Source organism: Triturus cristatus, chromosome 7, assembly GCF_964204655.1.
Source record: "Triturus cristatus chromosome 7, aTriCri1.1, whole genome shotgun sequence".
Lineage (NCBI taxonomy): Eukaryota > Metazoa > Chordata > Amphibia > Caudata > Salamandridae > Triturus > Triturus cristatus.
Genome location: NC_140590.1, coordinates 1452455059 through 1452480078, shown reverse-complemented (window position 1 = coordinate 1452480078; position 25020 = coordinate 1452455059). Strand labels below are relative to the sequence as shown.

Below are 25020 nucleotides of genomic sequence, written 5' to 3'. Positions count from 1 at the left end.
AAGACCAAGCTATGGCTGTTTTGGGAGTCAATAATGAAGACATAGTATATCAGTATTCCTTTTATACTCTGGGAGTCAATTAAAATAATTTAAATATACCCTCTGGGTGTCATGCTTCATCATCAGCCATCCTTGCTCCCTAGAGAATTGTTCTACTGGTGGGCTGGCTCAACTGTGAGTCTTTAAGGAGCAGATATGGATGAGGATTTGGGGTTTGGATCCAGAACTATAGAAGCTACAATTCTTGGATCACGTGACCGCATGCACACACAAGCCTACGTGGCTCTCTAGTTCTACTGGCGTTTCCCTTCCCCTCACATTGTTGGGAGAAGACAGACACCATAGTAGGTGGGAAAGCAGGGTGCAACCTTTGACGTTGTGATTAATGAATTTTGCTTATCATAGGCTTTCTACAATATTTTGTGAATGCATGATCTTTAGTGCTATTTTTCTGTTTCAGTGTTTGCTTACAAGGTCACCCCCGTCGTACTCCTCCATGAGGCCTTCCCATAGTTTCGTTTTGGGTACGTATAGAAACTTTTGGAGTGACAATATCCGCATGTCTGTGTGCAGTCGCCGCTCACATATTTTGCACACCGATGTGCAGCACATTACGGAATGTTGACTTATGTTCGTTCACAGATGTGTTTTTCACAAATATGCATTGGACAGCAAAACACAATATCCACATGTGCAACATAATCCTCCATTCTCAGCTGGAATTCAGGCTTTTATGGGGGAACAGTCTCCTAGTGATGTGAAACTAGGACCAGGGTTTATATGAGTAGGTAGGAAAAACAGAGCAGCCACTGAGTGTACGCCAGTCACCTTATATCTGTGTTTGGACGGTGCCTCCAGGAAGGGGTTGACCCTGAATCCCCTGAATTACGGACCAGAGGTCTGATACAAATAGAACAGAGCCTGTGCACACGTCTAGATTATGCAACAGAGTAAGTACTCTGAGATCCAACCAACATATACAAATGATGCAAATACTTTAAGAAACAATAAACATTTCAGAAGTTCTTTTATGTTCTTCTTTAATCTTGGAAGGTTGCCCAGCCAACATGTGTTTCGTCTGGGGAGTGAACCCAAGACTTCATCAGGGCTGGAGGCAAATACAAAGGAGATCTGAAATCTCTCTGCCGGTTGTACTTCCATCCCGGCTGGTCTGCATGGTAAAAGTATGCAGTACTTCGGAAATAATGTTAGAACCGTAGGGACGGTAATGCGCTCCAACCTGGTTCACGGGGAATGATGATCAGGCAGTGCGGACACAATAGGGGTCCGTCGAGACTGCTGGAGAAAGTAGTTCAGGAAGAGGCCAGAGGAGTAGCTCGGCTTAACCAGCGAGTGCGCTGGTCCTCCAAAATCCGTCGCAGTGTCTGGGAATCCAAACCGGTTCGGAGCGAATTACCGTCCCTATGGTTCTAACATTAGTTCCGAAGTACTGCATCCTTTTACCAGACCAGCCAGGACAGAAGTACAACCGGCAGAGAGATCTCAGATCTCCTTTGACATGTTTTCTATTAATATTGATATGCTTTTAAATCACATATGATATATGAAGTTTAATATAACAAGCAGGCATGACTCGTTACGTGTGATACATCAGTGTTGATTACATTGTCAATACTTGAAAATATCGTATGGAACATGCACAGAAAGTTATAATGCATTCCATTGAGTTGACAATATCGATAAAGATCTTATAATACAGTAATATTCCGTATGCTCAGGAATTAATCGTGCCAGCTGACATAAAACCTTACATTGAATGAGTATTTAATACACATTCAATGTAAGGTTTTATGCCAATATTTATCTTCCAATGATTGGGAACACTGGTAATAACATGGACATCTTTTTACCTGCTAATATCAGTGGCCATTTCCAGTGTCCATCTAGACATTGGGCCCCTTTTCTTCAAACACTTTGTTGGTATACACACAATCATTAGGTAACCATATGCATGTCACTTCTAGAAGACTACACATTGCAAATACAGTTTTGCTGGAAGAAGAATCTTGCAGGAGGTCGTATCTTTATATGACCTACTTGATCCAATATTGAGGAATTTATCAGGAGCTCTTATCTATAGGAAGAAAATGAGAATCGCATGTTTATTTAGGGCTTGTTAAGACATTGGGACGCTGCTAAGATTCTCTGTTTACGTGTTATTCATGTGTAACATTTTTTCTTTTTGGAGTCACTTTTCTATGTCACTAAAATCTTATGTATCTGTAGTGTTATGTCTTGTTTAATGTGTATTAGTCATGTTTTTATTAATATTGATATGCCCGTTGTTTACGGTCAGTGTGTGTATCATTAATTGTTGGTCCGTTTGAGAGGACAAAACGATTTTGTTAAATACACTTTTTTCCCCATGGCAGAACCACAGTGCACATATTGTTGATAGTCCCCAGATTCTGCAGGTTACTGGGATACCCCATTGATAATATCAAAATGGAATATATTAGGACTTTGCTGCCATGTTGCTGTCAAAATGTATAAATTAGCATAACTTTCACTTCTGAGTATTATGCAATTGGTCCTTGGGGGCTTCGTGCTACACATCAAAGTTGACCTATTTCATGCCAGTTGCAGGCATAAAAATGTCACCATGGTTTAGTTTGATATGCCAACACTGCAGCAATGTTTGCAGCGTCACAGGGCTGCTTCCCAAAAGTAAATCTGGGAGGGTGCACTGAGTCTCATGCTCCTTGGGCATTTTTTGTGTGCAATTTTATACTGGTCTTACATAAAATTCAGATGTACCAATTAGTACTTAACAATCAATCACCATGTGGGCCCCATGTGGTGAGAGGTGAGACCCAGAGGTCCACAATTCTCGAAATCAGAGCCTAGAATGAAAAAATCTGGAGGTGTACCCGAGAAATAGCGGATTATCCTACGTGATTTGATTTGACTTTTCATAAAGTGCAAACGAATGCCCAGGAGCGTCTTGGGTCTGCTCAAGACAAGTACCTGGGAATTAGATGGTTAAAAAACTAGTCTTGTCTAAAAAGCCAGGTTTTAAAGGCCTTCCTGAACTTGATAAGGGAGGTGCCAGTTTTAGCTCAAATGGCTGGCGAATGCCGTTTCGAGCCGTGCAAAGGATAATTCTCCTGCCACCTCAGGTGGTCAATCTGCACTTGGGGGTTGCCAAGTCCTCGGCAGAACTGTGACATAGAGTCGTACCCGGAAGATACCATCTGAACATTTCTTTACGGTAGCGTGGGCCAAAGGCCATGCAATGCCTTGTCGGCTGTACAGACAGTAATTGCTGGTTTCTAATAAAAGTCTGTGTCCAATGCTCCCAATTAGAAACTCAAACAATGGCACTTGGTATGCTCAATTATACACTACATTACTTGCTTCTCATCTTTTAGTCTTGCTGATTGCTGAATCACTACCTTGACACGCGCATTAGCTTTTTTGGCAACATTTAAATCTCCATTCTCCATGCTACAAATCTATTTCCACCTCCCTTTCCTTTCCTTTCTTTTCTCTGTTCTCTATTTTCCATTTCTTTTAGCGTTTATACTTAATGGTTTTAAATGATCTGATGTTTACTACTTGTAAACGATTAGTCAATTTGTACAAATATCGCCACAAAACTGAAATCTAAGGGAGACAGTGGCAAGTTGACTTCTTTGCTATTCCTATTCACAAAATGTAGTAATAATATTGAATGTTCAACAAAAATGCCCCATCCTACTAAGGAAAATAAATAACGGAAAATAATGGCAAATAAGACATTGAACCTACTAAAGGATGTTACTAAGCTTAACCCACAGGACTACAAAGTCCATCATGCTCGGAAGAACTCAATGTGAAGCCAAGCCCACTGGGGGCAATTTGAATAAAAACCGGAAAGGGGAATGGAGTTAAGTTTTCAATGGCTGTTTGTGCCCTAGATGAAGAGGCGCAATGCCTCGAAACGCGTCGGCATCAGTGAATGAAATTTCATGGCGAAAGGAGGGGCAGGCTGCGGAGAGGCAGAAGTGACCTGATGGTCAGGAGCATGGTCGAGTGCTCCTTTTGAAAGCTTCAGGGCGTTTGTTGTTCATAATAATATTGAATGCTAGAATATTGTTACACCAGTTTGCATCCTCAGTGTTAGCTTAATGACATGCATGGATTCAGGTGCCTGAAGGACGTTTGTTGTAAATTGGGCTTCGGGCCTTATTATGACTTTGGCGGTGTGGCAGCGGTACGCCAGCACCCTGCTTCCACACCACCAAAGCCATATTGAGACCACCTGCCAGATTATGACTGAAATCCTGGTTGGGCGGTCTTGCGGCGGCTGGCCCGCTGTGGTGCAGTGCTAAGGCTCATATGTGAGCTTTAGCAAGGAACCGCAATGGGAACACCATTTGCACGTTTCTACAAGGCATGGACTGTCAAGTCCATGCCCTGCAGGAACTGGGGGTGCATGCATACAGGGGGCACACCATGTGCCCCCCTTCATACATACCCTGCCGCAGAGGCAAAAGGGAGCCCTGTAAGGCCTCCTTTGTTTCACGGGCATGAAAACTGTGGCGGTGAGGAAACTCCTAATATGCTTGGAGTGCTGCAGCGGCAGCACCAGCATTTTAAGGGCCTAAGACCACTGTAAGACTGCAGGGATCGCGGATCCGTACCAGCAGCAGCAGTCCCATGGTGGCGCGACCGTCCTACTTGAAAAAGGGTGGTCGGCCCTTTGTCTTTTCTCCTATTTGAAGTCAATTACATCACTATTATTGCATTGGGTGACATTGGTAACTAATATTTAGGTGCTCAAAAAGCACCCACTGTGTGTGCCTAGCTATATGACTGGTGAATAATAGTAACTTTAACTCCCACCATTGCCCTCGCTAGCACTCCGAAGCACTTTCCATGTTCACAGGTTTTCTAATGCCTTGTAATGAGTGGTTTTTCCAACTCTATGATGCTTTTTGATTTCTGGTCTCCAGATTGTGAAAATGATGCAGTTCCAGAGCTGCATGATACCTCTCCACAATCCCCCTCATACTCTTGCACTTGGTTGTGTTTTTATCCTCATCAGTGGTTGTAGCAATCCTATTGAGTACAACAAGTACAAGGATCTTGACCATCTGACCCGAGTTATCCTTAGATTACGGGAATGAACGCATTTGGGTTAGATGCTATGAATGAGTGTGCACGTATGAGTTTGTGAAATATCTTTAGATGATTATAGAGGTGGCACAAAATTTCAGGGGCTTTCACTAGGTGCTCTGTACCAGGCTACTGAGAAATACAAATATGCGTATTAATGCTGATTGAGATGTGTTCAATAAAATATTGTATGATAAAAAGATTTCCTTTGATTGGGAAACTAGTACAGTGTGGGGGTGCTTTTCCTCCTGCAAACTTCCCTGGGATCTGGGAGGAGACATGTTGGAGACTGGGCGTCTTTCTTAGCCTCTTGCTTAAAAGTTCACCTATACCTTCACCACCATGCAACTTAACATTTTCTTTTGTAATCAACCTCACTGGTAACTAAAACTGAAATTAATGACAGTAATGCCTTGTGCTTTTATAAACCATTTTATATAAATCTGGAGATGCCATCAAGCGATAAATTTTGCTCTGGAGCTATGTAGTAGAGATCATATTTGAAATACATGCAAATCTGTGCAGTACCAATTAACAATAAGTGTACAGTTCCAGAGTAAGTTCACTGATTAGATTCTGGCACTTCGACGGATCTGCTGCATACAAAGATCAGCAGTTGGACTCCCCAAAGCTCTGAGGGTTATTTACATTATCCCCTCACTCCCATATAGTTCTGGTATCCACATAGAAACAATGTACACCTCAAAAGCTGCATGTTACACATGGATAACAGTGCTAAACCCCAGGGTGCGACCAGTTACCACACAAGTTATGTTGTACAATGTATGATATCTTGAGAGCTGTGCAATACACACTCAAGAACTTCTGACATTTATGAATTGCTTAATTGTTTATTGATCAAGAACGTTTATTTATTTATTTAGGTGTTTTGTAAAGTGCCTGAATCACCCCCGAAGGGGTATCTCTGCGCTGCGGACCTGCAGCAGAAAACTGACGGAAGGCAAAGATTAAAACAGAACAGTTTTGAGTAGCCATCTAAATTGAAGATGGTCAGGGCATTGTCTCAGATGGGTGGGGAGCTGGTTCCAGTAAAGCGGAGCAAAGTGAGAGAAAGCTTTCCCACCCATCCATGATTTCTTAAACCGGGGGAACCAGGAGACGGGATTTGGTGCCTGAGCGTAGAGCCCTGGTAGGAATATACTGATTAAGTTTCTTAGCAAGGTAAGTGGGACCCTTGCCAAACACGGCCTTGTGGACGATGCAGCAGATTTTAAACTTAATTCGCTTGTGCACCGGGACCCAGTGAAGCTGTTGAAGAAGGGGAAATGAAGCCGTTCTGGGTGGAGCATTTGAGACAAGGTGCACCGCAGTGTTCTGGACTACCTGCAATCTGCACTGTGAGGACTCATTAGCTGAGACCAGGAGAGCGTTACAGTAGTCTAATCAGCTTAATACCAGTGTCTGAATGAGAGTTTTCGTGTGGATTCTGGACTAACAGGGAAGACTCGTCGTAACAGACCAAGCACGTGAAAACAAGAGCCGGCCGTGAAGACCAGATCTTCTTTCATTGTCAGTGCCTGCTCCAGGCATATGCCAAGATTCTTTACAACTGTCTTGGGTACAGGGGGATCGCCGAGCTCCACCGGCCACCAATCCTGTGACCACAGCAGAGGTGCATCTCCGAAGAGCATGATCTCAGTCTTCCCTGCGATAAGTTGGAGGAAATTACTCCTCATCCAATTGGAGATGGCTATCATACCTGTGGAGAAAGTGGACTGAGCTGCAGGAGTGGATTTGTTGAATGAAAAAAGAAGCTGAGTATCATCAGCATATGATTTGGAATGAAACCAAGTGTCCTAAGGAGGACAGCCAAGGGAGCTACATATATGTTAAACAAGGTGGGGCTCAAACATGAGCCCTGAGGCACACCTTTTGTCAGCTCCATAGTCTTTGACCGGAATGGGCCTAGGTTAACGGTCTGGGAGCGTGAGGAGAGGAAGCTTGCCATCCACTGAAGGGCTAGACCTCTGAGACCAATTTCTTCCAGTCTCCTGGATCTGGTGGGAGACCGTGTCGAATGCAGCCGCGAGGTCAAGCAACCCGAATAGTGTGGAGTGACCGCTGTCCAGCGATAGCCTGATGTTGTCTGTGACAGCCACCAGCGCTGACTCCTTGCTATGCTTGGACCTCAATCCAGATTGAGAAGGATCAAGGCCACCGGTAGATTCAACGTGGTCAGACAGATGTTTATTTATGTACTTTTCCAATAGCTTGCTCAGGAGGGGAAGTAAGGAAATGGCCCGGAAATTGGAGAGGTGTTGCATAGGGGCCTTAGTGTTTTTGCAGATAGGAATGACCAGTGCTCCTTCCATTCAATGGGGAGATAACCCTCTCTTATAGAAAGATTGAGAAGTGAGCAGATGGGCATGGAGCGTTGTTTAGAGAGTAAAGAGGAGATTTTGGCTGGAATAATGTCAAGGGGGAGCCTGATTTTACTATACGTTGTAATAATTCCACGTCCGCACAGCTCAGAGGAGGGAAGTTCTCCAACAGCTGTCACTTCGTGAGTATCGGTGGACTGTGAGTCGTGGCAGCCTACTGCAGGCTCCCCGCTAAAGTAATCTTGTCATAAATTAACTCAATTTTCTGTGTGAAGTGCAGTGCAATTTTATCACAGAGTGCTTGGAAGGGAGTCTCCTTGTTGTCACAGGCCTTAGGGTTGGTGAAAGAATTGAGGATCTGAAAAAGCGCTTTGGGAGCGTTCCCTGCCTGATCAAGCTGTAGTGTGATAAAGGCTTTCCGTGCAACTTTAAAATTTTTGTGGTACTGAGTGAGAGCAATCTTGTATCTCTCCTTATTGTTCCCATCGTGGGTACGACGCCAGTGCCGCTCCAGATTTTTGCACTGCCATTTTTCTGTGCGCAAATCGGGAGAGAACCATGCTGTCAGGGGGCGCTTGGCCGTATTGCGAAGCAATTTCAGAGGGGCGAGCTGATCTATGGCAGTTTTTACAGAAGAATTATAGCGGGCTAGACCATCCTCAATGTTGTTTATCTCCCCATTCCATGAAGTGGAGAAAGCAGCCTGGAAAAGATCCGGAGTGATTTTATGCCATTGTCTCCTAAAATGGTGGGAGGTAGGTCAGAGTGCATCATACACCCTAGGGCCCTTAATGTGGAAGTCAATTAATACATGGTCAGACCAGACCAGTGGGCGGGGGGACTCGCATAAGATACTGGGTGAGTTAGTGAAAAGAATGTCCAGTGTTGGGCCCATGTGTTGGGCCGTCGTTGATCTTGGCTAGGTGTAGAGAAGCCAAAACTGCCAGGAGCAACGACGCGTCTGAATTTGAGGTGCACTCACTATGCACGTTGAAGTCTCCCAGCAATAAGACATTTTTGGTGTAAATGACATGGGGAGCTATCAGTTCCATGAGTTGAAGTGAGAAGTCCACAATAGGACCATGGGGCCGGTAGACGAAGGCACCCTTCCAATTGTATTGTGGGAGTAGATCCTTACGGAAGACTAAGATTTCAATCTCATCATCACACTGTTGCTCCAATATAGATACTTTGATGTTATCTTTATGGACAATGGCTAACCCACCCCCCCGCACTTTAAGCTGTCTGTCCAGTCTTTGGATCTGGTAGCCGTCAGGGAGTGCTACTGTAATGGTTGGGGTGGAGATGGATTAAAGCCATGTTTCCGTTAGGAATCCTATGTCTGGGTTCTCATAGGTAAGTAGGTCCCACACCTCAACCCCATGTTTAGGCAGGTATCTAACGTTACTCAGAAAACATTTCCAACTGTGGCTAGGGTTATTTAAAGGCTTCTTTAAGTCCGTAGGAAGGAGGATTAGCCTTGTTAGAGCTACAATATCGTTTAGCCCAGAGAGAGCCACCTGGATCGCTCTGCTCTGTTTCGGTTTCTATCTTAATGCTTTGGAACTGACAGAAGTTACAGGAGAAAGGTCCCTCCATAGCTGGCAGAGTCCTAGCCCTGTCCCATGTGTAATGAAAGCACGGGGATGATAGACCTTTACTAATATCCAGTAGGTTCTTACTTGAGTAGGTCAGTTTATGACAAGGGTCCCGTTCTGACTGGAAACAAGCAGGGGTTCTGGCTCCTGGAGACGGCTGGGCGCGGACGGGCGCAGACGGGCTTGCCTTTGGCGCGCCTTTGGTGTGCCGTCGGCTGCCCACTGCGCGCGTCCTCTCTGCGTCTTAACTGGCATCCGGATATGTGGAGGGCATTAGGCAGCTAGACCGCCAACCTCCCTCTCAACCGGAAATCGCCCTAATCGCCCTAATCTACCTCCACACAAACAGGATGAGCCCGCATAGGACCGAGGAGTAATGCCCAATAAGGTAAGCGGGCCAGCAATGGGGGGAAATGTAAAGAGGAATCAGGAATTTAAACAAAGTAATCAGGATTTAAAAACAAGTAAAACTGTCTTTAGTGACTTTACAGCACCCCCCTCCCCCAAAAAATGACTTGAAGATTGATCTCTTGGGAGAAAATCATAAGCTTTATTTACAGTATACAATATGTCTTCTACCATCAAATGTGGCTTCAGTTTACAACTAGCAGTGTAGCTAAGAAAGTTACATTTGTTTCTCGAAGCTACTAAGATTCTGTGAGAAATTCTCCTTGATTGCCCGGTTAGGTTCATCGACTTATCCAACGTGCTTAATAGATCATCAGCCTATGCTGTACAGTGTCTAATATACAGTTTGCTTTTTTTTTTTAAATATCCAAAATCATGACATTAAAGAAATACTTTTGCACCCCCAATGCAATGAATAATGTGATTACCCCTTCACCAGTGAGAAAAAAATAAAAATAAACAGCAATGGGTGCAATTCTAGAATTAATCTCAGCCATTAGTAATTATTGTGTTAACTAAGCAAATGATTCTTCGCACTCACCTAATATGAGCCGTCCAGCTCGAACTGATACCCCACATCACCTTTGCAACATAATGTGTTAGCCTTGTTGGACCTCATCAGTGGGGTTAAGCCTAACTCCAGTGGCACAGAGAACATGGAAAGCACATCTGGACATACCTGTCAACTTAGGGCATCTCACTTAGAAAATAAATCTCGTTTCCATTGCCACATATTAGGGCATTTCCTTTGACCCAAAAAGGCAAACTGACCATTAGGTACTCACAAACATGGGTTCTGTGCATTTGACAAATGAGCACCAACAAGGCAATAACTAGTCTGGGGTTATTTGTGTTCCAATTCATAAGGGACTTACCTCAGCAGTTTTAGTCGGACTGTTGGTATTGGATCAGGCCCATATATAATTTGCATAACTAGTGAGCAAAAGAAATGACTGGGACACAGCCCGAATGATTGCCAGTGGCTGAGACAAATGCAAGAATTCTACAGATCTCTTTTCGGTTTGTTTCGATGTGACACCCTAGGTCACTATAATTTACACATACATGGGTTCTGCGCTCACTGTGCTACAGGGCCCAAACAGAACCTCACTGAAGAAGCACACAGTGGCTGAGGTTAATGTAACCACTCCACTCGCCATCTTTTTGTTCCTTTTTAATTTAATTATCATTGTTTCGCATAGCCCACAATAAACTAGATCTAAAAATGTCCTTTGTTTCCTTTATCTCAATTCATCACTTGTATACATTTCAAACAAAAGAGATGTAGGAGAAGCATCCCCTTGCCAATATATTGTGTTTAGATGGGTTCTCTGTTCTCAACAGGTTGGCTGGACAACACATGCCTCTTTACAGCGTAGCATGGCCTGGAGGAAGATGAGCTCTCATTAGGTGGCACAGAGGGTTTTTAACTCATGTAGGCATGCTAATACTGAAGTCAATCTACGCATCAATATATGTATATTCAAAATTGAGATCAAGTCACTATTGTCGAAATCTCACAAGATGACCTCTCCATCAACCCCGAGTAAGAAATACGTGGTCAGGCAGGCCCTGCAACCTAGGCCTAAGGCTACTGATTGACAGTTCACAAAACACCATAAAGTTAGATGCACAGGAAGTTAGGAACACTCAGCCAATCAGAGCACAGCACACACAGCGATCATGCGCTCCCGATATCCCCATAATGGACATTTGGACACTTCACCCACTGGCCCTCTTTGCATCCACACAAGGTCGAGACTCACCTGCATTCACTATCAGGTGGCCTGATTTACACCCCATGACTAGGCCTGCATTCCTTTCTCTAAAATAAGATCTTAATTGTTTTGTGACGCTCCAAAGACTGTATATAATGGCGCTCAGAACGAATTTATGTTGAGACAGTCCTCAGACCCGTTTCTGTGGATGGTTCCTGGCCAAAACATTTAATTAAGCCAGCTTTTCCTGTTTGCCAAACGTCTCTTGTCTATTGTTTATTCAAGGTAAATTAATTTTCCATCAACATGAATGATGAGGCATCCTATTGTTTTTTGTGGTCAGGTGCAAGGGTACCAACAGCTCGAGGGATCAGATGAAGGTGCTGCATTGAGTCAATGGATAATGCTTTATACCAGGAAGTTACCTGCAACATACTTGAACCAGTACATTGAGCTTTTGGGAGTCATGGATGACAGATGTCCATCACTGTGCAGCAAAAGACTACACACAGGACAGAAGTGTCAGCACCTAAGGATATATTTCAATATAACAATATCATAAATAAATAGCACAAGCTAAAGCTCACCCAGCTCTTTAGTACATTTCCTCTCAACACCCTTTGCAGTCACTAATGACTGCACTAGTAGTAAATGAGATTACGCCTTTATTAATAAATAACACAATGTCCTTAGGCCTCACCATTAAAACCTTCATTGACCGCCATATTAGAAACACAGTAGACAAGTTCAAGCTCCAACTCTTGAAATTTCTTTTTTACAACATCCACACAACTGTCACACGAACGGGCAGGCACTATTTACATTAAGTTTTTTATGCACTTAAGGCTGAAGGACTGAAATCTTCCCCACCTTAACTTTGCCTTAAGTTAAATGCAGCACACACCAGCACACCTGATCTCGGGCCAACACATCCACCATCCTCTCAGCTCTACATTGCTGTTTCTACATTGATTCTGTGTTGAAGCTGAATCCTTCTTTTATATACAGGGCCATCCACTCTGTGCTGCATGGCAAAAAGCTCAATGTATGTGAAGGGTGTTGGGCCGAAAAATCATTCTGGGTTGAAATTACCAATAGAAAAGCAATAAGCAGTTCAGCAATTGATCTATGGATATACTACAGGGATTCCATTGACCCTGTTGTCAAATTGGTGGAAAACAAAGGATTTGGCTCTACCTACAGAATTGGGGGATTTTCTGTTACCAAAGAATTTGGCTCTACCTACAGAATTGGGGGAATTTTCTGTTACCACCCACACTCTAAGTCTGACCCTTATGTATAGCTTGGCCAGAATTGTTTGGAAGACAGTAGATATGAAAGCATTAGTCTTCTATACATATGTCGTAATAGTTTCTGTATAATCAAAACTACAACTGCCTGCTGTTCACAGTTCCATTCTGCAGTCAAAATAAACATCTTCTGAGTAGATCTGTCTCCCATTCTTCTCCAGAATTAACTTGTTTCTTTTGGAAATCATAGGCAAGGATGAAACGTCTTGGAGTGACAGTTGTCTTGCTGGGTGTCATCTTGTAAATCTTGTAAATGTTGATAGACTGAAGGGGGCTTTGTGAGAGAGCCTTGATGATGTAAGGCATAAGAGAACATATATTTTCCTGATCAGTGGAAGGTTGTTTGTGTTTAAGTCCACACTCATGAGCTCCTCAAATCCTAAAGATGTGTGATAGTAGTGTGAATATGTAAAAAAGAAAATGTGGTTAGTAGCAAGCTGCTGATCTTGAAGATCTGCTACTTGGACTCTAATCAAGGCTTCAGGACTTGACCAATACTGTGATTTTGAGTAAATCACTTTATGTCCAAGTGTCTCAAACTACAAAATGTGAAGGGAAATATGTGACCAACTTTACTAAGACTTGTTTATTATTCTCCTGGTTTCATGTTCAAACTACCATTCCTTCCCATCGTAGCCTAGTTTCTGTTACCCAAACTCACACAGAGTCATTTATTGAGCTGTGCCTGCCATGATAGTGGATGCAGTGACATAAGGATCAGCTCTATTGCTTTGGAGAACCCTCCCTGCATCTCCTAAAGCAGATATACTGATTCCAAGGATGCTTGTTTACTGTGAGCCTAGTATAATTTCATTTCTCTTGTGCTATACTAGGACAGAGACGTCCTATGTAGTAGATGCGAGGGTTGCAGGATCCATGGCAGATGTTCAGGATTTCCACACATTATAAATGTGCATAGAATAAATCTATATCGAATACATTTACATAGTCAGAGATTATCAAGGAAATCTGTTGCCGATCCAGCACTCTTGAACCTCCGTTGACCCTGGTTCCCTGCACTAGGATCCCTGGAGATTGTGGCCAGAGGAACACTGAGTTGTAGCTAACCAAAAATAGCACTGCTTGTGCAGGGCCAGAAGGGAAGTGTTAATCCATAAGCAATATCTGTTTCTGGTCCGAAACTTGGAATTCATCAGACCTTAATTCTAGCAGGCCTGGTGTGATTGCCTAGTTCATAGAGCAAAGAAGGAGCTACTTCTTTAAGTGCAGTAGAAAGATATACCCAGACAAGTTTAAACATCTTTAAAAACTGAAGATTAAACATTCTCATTTGACAGAGGATGTCATTGAGTTGTGCATAAAATTCCTCATTTACCCATGTCACTGCATTGTCACTTTCACTGTTATGTACTTGTGTAGCACTGAGAATAAACGTAATGACTAGTCTGATGCATTAACGGCGTACAAGTGTATGGTTTATCGCTCGTAAATTTTATTAGACTGCACTTGCACTGTTTTTAACCTTTGACACCACGAGATATCAAATAATAAAATTTGGCTTCTAGGAGAATTTTTTTTAGTTTGATATCTCGTGGTGTCAAAGGTTAAAAAACAGTGTAAGCGCGGTCTGATAAAATTTACAAGCGCGCTGGTCAAATCAGGACGGACCCTCCTGATTTGACCAGCGCACTCGTAAATTTTATCAGACCGCGCTTGCACTGTTTTTTAACCTTTGACACCACAAGATATCAAATAAAAAAAAATTCTCCTGGTAGCCAATTTTAACTTTTCACTACGTACCCTGCATATTGCACACTCACTCACACTTTTTCCATGCTCCATTGATCTTAGGAGATCTAGCATTTGGATTTAAATAAAACATCCGCGAGCTACTCCAACACGAGAAAGGAGTTGTAGCTCCTTGGCTGCACTAGGCTTGCAGCCAAGAGGAGATCCCAGATGATGAAGCATGCCACTTCGGCGGGTGATGGGATTCCGTCCTCTTAAATAGGACTTCCCTGGTTTGTCTCTTTTCCCTGTTGCTTTGCTGGTTGTACTGTTTGCGCTCTCCACTAGACCTGCGGACTTTGTATATGTAGTGGGGATTTGTCCACGCAGGTCTTTAAACTCTTCCCTTAGACCCTCCTCTCACTTGGTTTCGTATTTATCAATTATTGGTATCAGGTTCAGAGATGGAAAAATTCATGTAATTCCTAAATAATTGTAGGAGCATTATCATACCTTTTTTCATCTTTCATACTGCTTCAACTTTTTTATAGAACTACAAAATAAGTCTGTGAGTATGTGACCTCATTCTTAACATGAAGCATAGGTTCCAAATAGTTTCCCCATCTTTCTCTCCCTCTAACCCTCCTTCCCATCCTGTGATCTCTTTTTATGGGGCCCCTAATACAGAATAGAACTCATATCATTGGGATACCTTTTAGCGAACTCAAAGTATTGTTAATTGTATTTATAATGATTAGGAACAGAAACTAGTACTGAAGAAAGAGGATTCCTAAAGTTTGCATGTCACTCAAGCTAAATTAATATTACCATCTACTACTCGTCAATCGTACTAGTCATGAACAATTATTCAGTTGTAATTACCTTTAATACTACAGAAGTAGTCTACATCTATGTATCTTGCGTTTCCACTTCACCAGGATTTAGTGTAGGGCCTAGGTGTTTTGGAGGGTGTTCGACTTCCACCTGCAGTCAGACCATTCATTTGTAATGATCAATGATGCCGATTTGATCCCAATCGAAATTTCCAAAGCTTCATCATTGCTGACTACATCAGAATCCCTGCTTTAAACCACACCTCTACACCCCTCCCCCCCCGCAACCCTTATTCCAGTTTAGCCAGGCAAATGTTCACTGATTTCAAAATTTGCATATTTCTCCCTGTCTGTCCTTGGTTAGCTAACATCAGGCCCCAAGAGACAAGGAGGTAACATTTAATGTAGTGAAAGATCAGGAAAGAAGCTAGGGAGACAAATTACTCGGTAAAGTTGAGTTACAAGGAGGAGAGTGAGGAAACTATAAAGACATGATACAAAGTGGAAGGCACCTGCTCTGTGACCCCTGAAGAAGGCATTAAGAAAACACAAGGCGCCAGTTGATGCATAAATGGGGATCATGTTGCTTCATGCAATTAGAAATTACTGTAACACAATATCACATTTGTTGAGCTCAAGGAGAGGAACGCAGATTGTTTGTTAACATGTTTCAAACATTATATACAGCAAAATACAAGTCTGTAGCAGAAACAACAGGTTGAGGGCTAGTGAGTCATGGGATTGACATAAACTGTGGAGTAGAGGTGGGTAGAACGTTCTGTGGCCTTATGCTTCCAGTATGCTGTCCATATACAGGAATATTAAGCAAGTTGAGCAATCCACCTGCTTTGTTTTGTACTTCTGGAGATTCATGTTTGAAAACAAGTTCTATTTCCCAAATATTACCTTCCTTTAGACTTCTACACCCTCCTGTTTCCAATCTGCCATGGTTCAAGATTGATGGCACCACCTCTTCCCTTTTGTACCTCAAACATGATCCCTTCAAGATAAATCCAGTGTGCTTGGTTAAATCAGCATCCTTTCACCCAGTTCAAAGCATTTCCAATAGCAAATAAAGACAAGAGAAACTCAGCACAAAAGGGCGGGAGGCCAGAGGCATAAGTGAATAGAGCAAAGATAATGCTGGCACGGTCCTTGGTATGTCTGCAGTCTGTTTCAGTGTGGTTTGCTCTCCAGTTATACTTCGCGCAGAGGCGTTCCTGGCACCTGGCAGCAGCAATGATAATAGTGGCAAAGCTGGTACACCCAGCATCTTACTTTTCATGCACATCTCTGTACAATGTATCAAGAGTTGGGGAAGGGGAGAACTTAGGCTGACTTAGTCCAACCACACGCAGATGCTAAAGTCTACAGAGCACAACTGTCTGGGCAAGAGGCATCAGCAGAGCGCTTCTTCAGCTCTTTGCCTCCTTTCTGATGGTGGTGGTGAGGGCTCTGTGCCTGTTGATGAGTGCCAGAGAGCTTTGCTTGGTCAGGTGGAAGGTCGCCGGTGTTGGACCCGGACAGCTGAGTATCCTGCAGCTGAGAAGACGAGGAAGTGGAGACACCATGGAGATAAAGCTCAGACTTATCTGGCTCTACACGAAGATATGCCTTGACCTTGTGGTGTCGTGCCTTGCCATCACTGAAGTCGATGACCCTACATTCGTATGTCCCTTCATCGGACATCTTCACTCGGGACAGCCGCAACTTGTGGGAGATGTTACTCCCCACCACCTTGACGACCTGCAATGAGAACAAAACCAAGTGCGATTAAAAACTAATGTTGTAATTTAATAATATTGATGAAGTACTATTGGATAAATGAAATTATGATTTACATATTCTGGGCGATCCAGTGCTGCATTCATATATTTTAACACACATATTGAATCTTGCCTCTATATTCTAAGTGACACATGTGGTGGCCCATAGTTTTCATGAATCTAAATATCGAAATATATGTTTGTTTCTTCTCAGGGACTCAGGGACTGTAATCTTGCTGCTTCTTTCCATCTTTAGACCTCAGGTACCCACATTGCCCATGCTCCAGCAAAGAACATGCTTACACACTCCATACTCAATACATTCCAGGTAATAGCTGAAGGAAGGTGCAGTTACAGAGGATGAAGCACCTATTGTGGAGTTATGAATATATATCCAATCCCTTCGGTTAATTAGTAGCAGAATTCTATACCAAGAATCTGGGTCCAGATTTACTACCATTTGCATAGTATTGCATGAAAATCTGCAGCGCTGTGTTTTATGAATGGTGAACAAAAGTATACAGCCTCAAAATAGCCTATAGTCTTTTGCTGGACCAGTGTATCTGATGCCACACCTTCTACGATCAGCTCTAGAATGTATTTCAGTCTAATTAGCAGCCTGTCTTTTTCAGAACCTATTCCTTATAATGTAAATGATTTACCTCTTGTCTAACAAACCATCTGTCCTATTCACTACACAGTCTACCCCACACACGACAAACAATCATCTCCTGACTTGCTGAATAGTTTATCTCTGATTTGTTGTCAACCCTACCTGAGCTTTGTATCATTTAACCCAGGACTTTGGATACAGTGTTTGAAATGGATGTTGACAGAACAATGAGGAATCTAACACTGATACTGTAATCTTGTGAAAAAAACAGAGTAGGAGTTCCTCAAAATTGGTGTGGCTAACTGCCAATGAAGTAGGACATGAGAACGTGGAGCTCCTGGTCGAGGTCCGCCATCTAGGCCGACCATGAGTGGTGCACACCAATTTCGCCCCTCATCCTCACAGCAGGGATCAAGATCAATGTGTCCACGGGTAGCCAGATCAGGACTGGAGGGATTTAGCGGCTTGCTGTGGGGATGGGAAAGAGAGCACCGTGGCTCACAGCGAGGCTGCCTATTTCGAAATGGTGGTGCATGGAAGACTTTGACCCAGCCCAACTGTCAGCGACTGAGACTGTGGGCCCCACCACATCCCAGCAGGTGACTTCAGAGGGCTCCTCGAACTGTGTCACCCTGCAGAGGAGGGTCACTTATTCTGGTGGGGCTCCGACATGGAGTGCTGTGCTCCATTACGAGGGCCTGGGGGGGGGCTACAATGGTAATGAGAGTGACAGACAGGCTCCCAGTTAGAGCGGTTGCCAGATGCCAAGAGTGGACTTACCTGGCTTTGCAGTAAGTGTGATAAACCCTCCCGACTGTTTCCCTGCTGCGCCACATCAAAACTGCCAACTGCGAGCACGGAGACTAATGAGATGGCCTCTCCCACCCCTGCGCTTCACGGAGGCCTCATTATGTGATGGGCCACGCGGAGGGCGTGAGCACTCACCAGAGTGGTTGTGTGGTGAAGGGTTAAATGATGATTGCTTCCCTGGAGGGCCCTACCCTGTTGGAGCACTCTTGGCAAAAATACAGCCCCAGCGGGGATTGTACTGCTGATCCAAAACTTCCATACAGGGGAAAACATTATCGTCCCCCCTGAGATGATACATACATGAACTATATGAGGAAGGCTGCGCACTGAGACCAGATCACCACCTCCTTACAAACTGTATATTCGCTACTTACCACCTCTTGTTCTACTGCAAATGCCCCTGTACATGCCCCCACACCATCTCATCCACTGGCATGCACGATGACCACAAACTAAAATACTGGGGGGGCTACCGACAACAGCACCTGGCCAGACATCTTTGGGAGAGGTGCTTGGGCTGTGAAGCATGGGCTAATAATTTGCTGAACACAACCCTGGACAATCCCTTTTGTTAAACCATCAGTGGAGGGCCTGCACAGAAGTCCTCCTGGCAAACTTACTAGCAGGAGTGAGAACACTGCCTGCCTGTTGTACAGAGACTCTCTGAAGAACTGAGACTGGTTGCCCGCTCCGGAACTGCATGCTTGTCTAATGACAGTAGAAAAGCCCCATCTTGCTGTGCACAGCTGTCCCCTGATACATTGGGTGTCCTGTCACTTTGTACAGCAGAGAGCACCCTCCATGATCTTCATGACACAAGTTGGGAGCCCGGCTACTGTGTAAATGAGGAAATAAGACACCAACAGCGCATTTGGCCTCTTCTTGCCCCAACACCCAGCAGACGGCACTCGCTGTCAACAGACTTGCCCCTACGTGAGGTAAATCTCAGGCGGCGTTGGCCCTATACCCAAGGGCCACGATACAATGGGAAAATACTCAAAGGAAAAAGGACACCAGTGATCCCTGCCAGTCCCAGGATAATCCACCAGCAACTGTGGCCACGATGGAGAGGCACTCACAGGAAGGGTACAGTGGAGCAACTCTGGATACCAACCTTCATGCAATAGCTGTATCACATGAAGCACTTGAGTTCACAATTGACCCCATAGTCACCAATTTCGGGATGCTTCGTGACGACCATAGATGGCTGGCAGAGAGGGTTAGCACTACTGAGCAAACACTGGAAGACCTAAACTCTGAGCTAAACACTATGCAGGAATGAATGACAAGCATGATGGTCAGAGTAAAGAAACTTGAGTTGTGGGCAGAGGACATGGAGAACAGGGCAAGAAGGAATAACCTCCAAATTAACTGCTTGCCTGAGCGCATTGAGGGGCCTGGCGCCGACATGACTGCCTTCTTGAAGGAATGAATTCTCACCAAGATAGTGCCTGAGGGCCTCTCCCCATTGTATGCACTCGAATGCACCTACCGTGTACCCTCATGGCACCCACTGCCTGGAGCAGGACCCGATCTGTGGTAGCCAAAGTCCTACACTTTAAATAGAAAGACCATATTCTGATCCAAGCTCGAGTCAAAGGGGATATAATGGTGGAAAACCGAAAAGTAATGATTTTCCCTGATTTTAGCAAGGAAGTGCAGCAGCAAACAGCCTCATTCATGGAGGCTAAAAAAAGACTCAGGAAATTAGGTATCACATATGCCATACTGTTCCCTGCCCGGTTCCGAGTGACCTACCAAAACTCAGTACAGTTTTTCACCCCTCCATCCCAGCTTTGGAGATGGATTGAACAACTTTCCCTTTGGGAAGGCAGCCCAGTCATCAGCAACTGACGAACCACCCAAAAAACTCCAAGAAAAAGGGTTAAAACTGGCATGACAGTGATCTTGTCCCATTCCTAAGCCTTACAGGACTGCCAAAGAGCATAAGGAGGTGGTGATAACCATAAGTGGGGTGGGATCTATTCCTCCCTTGCACCTTGTTGAAGGTGCACTGGAGGATTCGGACTCAGAGCATGGCTCGATCTCCTCCCGTAATTCTGATATCTTCCTTCCACAGGCCACCCCTGCCACTGCAAATGAACGTATTTAAGGCTACTGCACAAGATGTGGGAAGTTAGCCTACACTAGGTGTGGTACTGTTTCTAAGCCTCGCTGGTGCTGTGACAGTGAGTATAGACAGATGAGGAGAGACTGGTTTGCAATAGCCCCTTCTATGTTACCTAGATGGTGTGCAGCCAGGCGTGGAAGAGCTCAATTGAGCCTACCCGCTGCTTTAAGTTGTGCATATGAAAAGTGCATGAATGATGATACATTGTTTGCTAGTTTGGATGGGGTGAATTCACTTGTTGTTCTGGGGTTGGGGTGTTTTTGTTGTTTGGTTTATGGGGACTGTGTTTTATTCCACCCCTGTTGAACCCTCTGCACTGTGGGTTGAAGCCACTTGCCCTCCCATGGGCCAAGACCTGAGGAAGATGGTTCCTGGGTATCACTTCAGTTCCTCACTATGACAACTCCCTTGACCTATACTTTCATCAGCTGGAACGTAAGGGGCTTGAATAGTAGGGCAAAACGGTACAAGGTACGTGCATACGTAAAGAGGTGGGGATCCCACATCGCCCTATTGCAGGAGACCCACCTCACTGCCCCGGTGGAGGGATGCACCTCACAAGCGATGGTGAGGACAGATATATGCAACAACATATTCTGCATTTGGCAGGGATCTGATTTGGTTCCGCCCTGGGGTCCCATTCCAACAGACCCGGAAACTAATTGACCCTAACAGGAGGTATGTCCTAAGATCAAGTTCTATGCCCCTTATTTGGACCAAGGGAAGTTTTTCAATGACTTGTCTCTAACACTGGCTCTACACCTGACACAACCTGTCATACTTGGCAGGGACTATAATAGCGTGACTGACCCCACATTAGATCGGCCCCACCCACCCCTGAGGGATTCCCCTGTAATACGGCTGTCACACAAATTTTAAGGACTGTTAGCTAAAGTAGGGCCTACTGGATTCCTGGAGACAGCTGCACATGGGAGCTAAGGACTATTCGTTCTTTTCGGGACTGCACGACCTGCGTGTTAGGTTGGGTGCATTTCTATGTCCCCCACGCAAAATATCTCTGCTGCACGGTCTCTTGCTATAACTCGATACTGCTTACACTAGACTGGCACAAAGAGCGGCCCCGGATCCCGGACTGGTGCCTCCGTGTGGAGACCCTAGAGTTCCCCAGTAACCAAACAGTCTATAGGAGAAGCTATCAGAAACTATTTTGTGGACAATACACACTTGACGGCATCTCCTCTGACTGAGTGGGATGCTTCCAAAGCAGAGATAAGGGGCAAATGTATTGCTGAAGTAGTGGGTGTCTGGCAATTTCGGATATGGGGAATAGAGACCCAGGAGCAAGCCCTAAAAGATATGCCGGGGCTACAACAGCAGCTTCTAGATAAAAGAACAACCTATGGTATGCATGGAGAAGGTTAGATGTTTTGACCATCGAGAATATATGATTAGTGACCACTCAAAACGAGACAAAGCCGGAACGCTACTGGCATGGCTTGCTAACCCCACTTAAAGAAACTCCTGATACTGGAGGTAGAATTGGCCACAGGAGTGAGCCTCTATAGTCAGAATGATATCAATCTACGATTTGAGTATTATTTTTACACAACTTTGTATTCCCACCCTTCCCTCGAACCACCACGGGAAACCTAGACCTACTATTTGGGACCTGCAGAGCTGCTGCGCTTGGGTGCGGAGGACGCTAAACACATAGGAGGCCCCATAACTTTGTAGGAAATGTGGGCTGCCATTAGGGCAATGGCATGAGGTAAGGTGCCTGGGACTGACAGTTTCCCAGTAGAGTTTTAAGCCACCTACATTGAGGAGCTAGCTCCTAAATTAGTAGAATTATACCCCGCAGTTCGAATGGGTGGTCGACTGCCAGACACCACTGGAGAGGCTCTTGTGGTCCCCCTGTTGAAGCTGGGGCTGCCCCCTTAGGATGTTCAAGCATATCACTCATTATAAATGCTCAATATGGACTATAAAATTCTGAGTCACATACTGGCCTCCCGCCTCCTTCCCTGCATGTCCATCCTTATACACTCTGACCAAACTGGATTCACTCCGGGCACGGAACACAGCGCTAAATATCTGCAGACTCCTCTCCCTCATGGAAACTGCAGGCCCAGATGAGGACAATGCAGTGATGGTCAACATTGAAAAGGCATTTGATAGCCTACGGTGGGACTAATTGTACCAGGGGATGGACAGACTGGGACTGGGAGTATGTTTCCTCCAATGGACCAGGCTTCTCTACAAGGAACCCACTGAGTGGATCCACACTGGCAGAGTAATCTCCAATTCTTACCTGGTGGGAAGGGACACCAGACAAGGTTGTCTCCTCTCCCCACTTTTGCTTGCCATTGCTGTTGAGCTGCTGGCCAGTAGAGCATGGGCCGGGACATCCTACCATGGACTGAACCATCAAGGAATATCCCACAGGATAGCACTGTATGCTGATGACATGCTACTGTTCTTCACCAATGTGGAAGAGGGGCTGCCCGGAGCAATCTTGCTGTTGTAACAATTCGATAATGGATCAGGCCTCAGTATAAACTGGCAAAAACCAATTATGTTCCCCCAAAAGCATGATATGAAACAACCCCAGGATTTACACAGGCTTGCATGCGAGGGATCTTGCATTAATTACCTTAGGGTCAAAATATATCATAAATCAAGGGACGTGCTATACATTAACACTGGGGTGGCTCTCAGGTGTTTCGTGCAAGTGTGACCTTCTGGAAAACTCTCCTCCTATCCATGGTAGGCCGAACATCGATCTCCAATATGGTAGCACTCACGTGCCTGCTTTGCTTGTTCGCTAAGCTGCCAATAATAATCCCTCGCAGACTTTTCAAGGAAATGGACTCATTACTGGTGGAGCTTATCAGATGTAGGGTAGCTACGACCAAATTACGCAGAATTTTACTGACGGGGCCTAGCAGCACCTGACGTCGAAATATATTATCTGGCAGCCAAAATCTGATGGCTCAATCAATGGTTGAAACAACAAATCGTGGGGGTACTGTTCCTATCAGAGAGCAAAGTAGAGAAATCAAGAAAAGAAAGGGAGAAATGGGAATCCTAAGGATTACTTCTTGTTGCCCTCGCACATCCCAGGGGATGTCATGCTTCATCATCGGGTGTGCTCCTTGTGGGGCCGGTGCTGCAATGCCCTACAGACCTCACAAAGGGTCGCTTTAGTGGAGATCTTTTTACTTGTTTGCCGTATGATGAAAGATATGCAGGCAAGGGCGTCAAGAATATGTGAGGTGGAGCGAGTGCATCTAGTCAAATGAAGGAGGTTAAAACTGTGTAGGAGATACCGAGTTAAAATGTAATATGCTGGTTCTCTTGGCAGGATATAAAAACATGATAAGATTAGGCTACTCTTGGCGGATGATGTATCCCATCAGCCTGAAACAGTGAGTATGGTCAGGTCAACATGTTTCACTGTTGATGGCCCAAAAAGGATCTGAGGCGCTTCTTCAGGACCTAAAAGAAAGGATTATGTAACACTACCCCACACCTAACACGTGATGTGCAATGTAGGTATTCCCCTAAAAAAGATATCTGGTTCAATGAGAGTTAAAAAGGTGCCTGTCCAACTCTATAAATCAGTCAGAAATGCCCCATAGGTTAAAAAGCAGAGGTCAGTGCACAGCTGCTAAGTGGCTTCAGCGTGGAGAGCGCAACAGACCTACCCTCCTCTGCTCGCCTGGATCAATGGTTGCACACCCAGCTATGCCCTTGGGGAAGTCCATGATGGAGTCCCAGAGCTACACGTGCTGCCCCGAATTCTCCTGACTCACAAGCGCCCTGTCATAGGGAGATCCCTGGAATTGCTAACTGTCCAACGCTGCTGGTGGTGCTGCCTACAGCACGGCCATGCCATTGCAAAGCTTGTAGATATACAACACAAAAGGGACCCTGAGAGGAGCGATGGAATGGGCAAAATATGGCATAATCCGAGTGGGAGACCTTTACAGAGATGGCGAACGAATGCCATTTGAAGATTTTTCAGAAACATTTGAACTACCCCAGGGAAAATGTATATTACACTGCGCAACTGTAATGTCCCTGCAGAACCACTGGGACAATGGAGCAGCAGAGCCCCTGGTACATTACGGTAGCTTGGTTCTCTGTACAACTGCGGGCAATGCCCAAGCCATAGATCTTCTATGCCCTAAGCGCTATTTGCGGGCATAATCAGAAACCTGGAAGAACTGTGCCTGAAATGGGAGGAGGAGGACATGACACTTCCAATCCCAGACATGCAATGGACTTCAATCCTAGCTAATATCCACAAAGTCTTCCACAATCCCAGATTTAATCTAATCCCTTTCTAATTCTTACATAGAGCATACCTTACACCGGGGTAAATCATGTGAGCATTTGGAAGACGAGCTGAGGGCTGCCCCAGATGTGGGGAACAAGGACCAGAATTGCTCCACATGGTGTGGAGCTGCCCTAATCTATGCGACTATTGGGTAACTGAGTGAATGATTCCTTGCGCCTCGCTGGAGTGCCTATTGGGGGGATTCCCTTCACCAGCCAAATGTTAAGTGACTATCAAGTTTGTAGATTTAGCTCTAGTGCTCGCAAAGAGAGAGATTACACAGAAATTGAATGCCGCCACAAGCCCTCAGGTAAATAAATGGCGGGAGGTCCTTACTCAATGGGTGAATATGAAAGCGCAGTATTGCTCCAGGAGGTG

At 44.8% G+C, this 25020-nt stretch overlaps 1 protein-coding gene across 1 annotated transcript in view; it reads right to left on the bottom strand.

Moving 5' to 3' along the window:
* Nucleotides 1-15579: 15579 nt before the first annotated feature.
* Nucleotides 15580-25020, bottom strand: part of VSTM2L (V-set and transmembrane domain containing 2 like) — a 370452-nt gene continuing 361011 nt past the window's right edge. Inside the window, exon 4 of the mRNA XM_085619196.1 lies at nucleotides 15580-16765. Coding sequence (XP_085475322.1) covers nucleotides 16388-16765 — 378 coding nt within the window. The 3' untranslated portion in view covers nucleotides 15580-16387. The remainder of the gene's footprint in view (nucleotides 16766-25020) is intronic.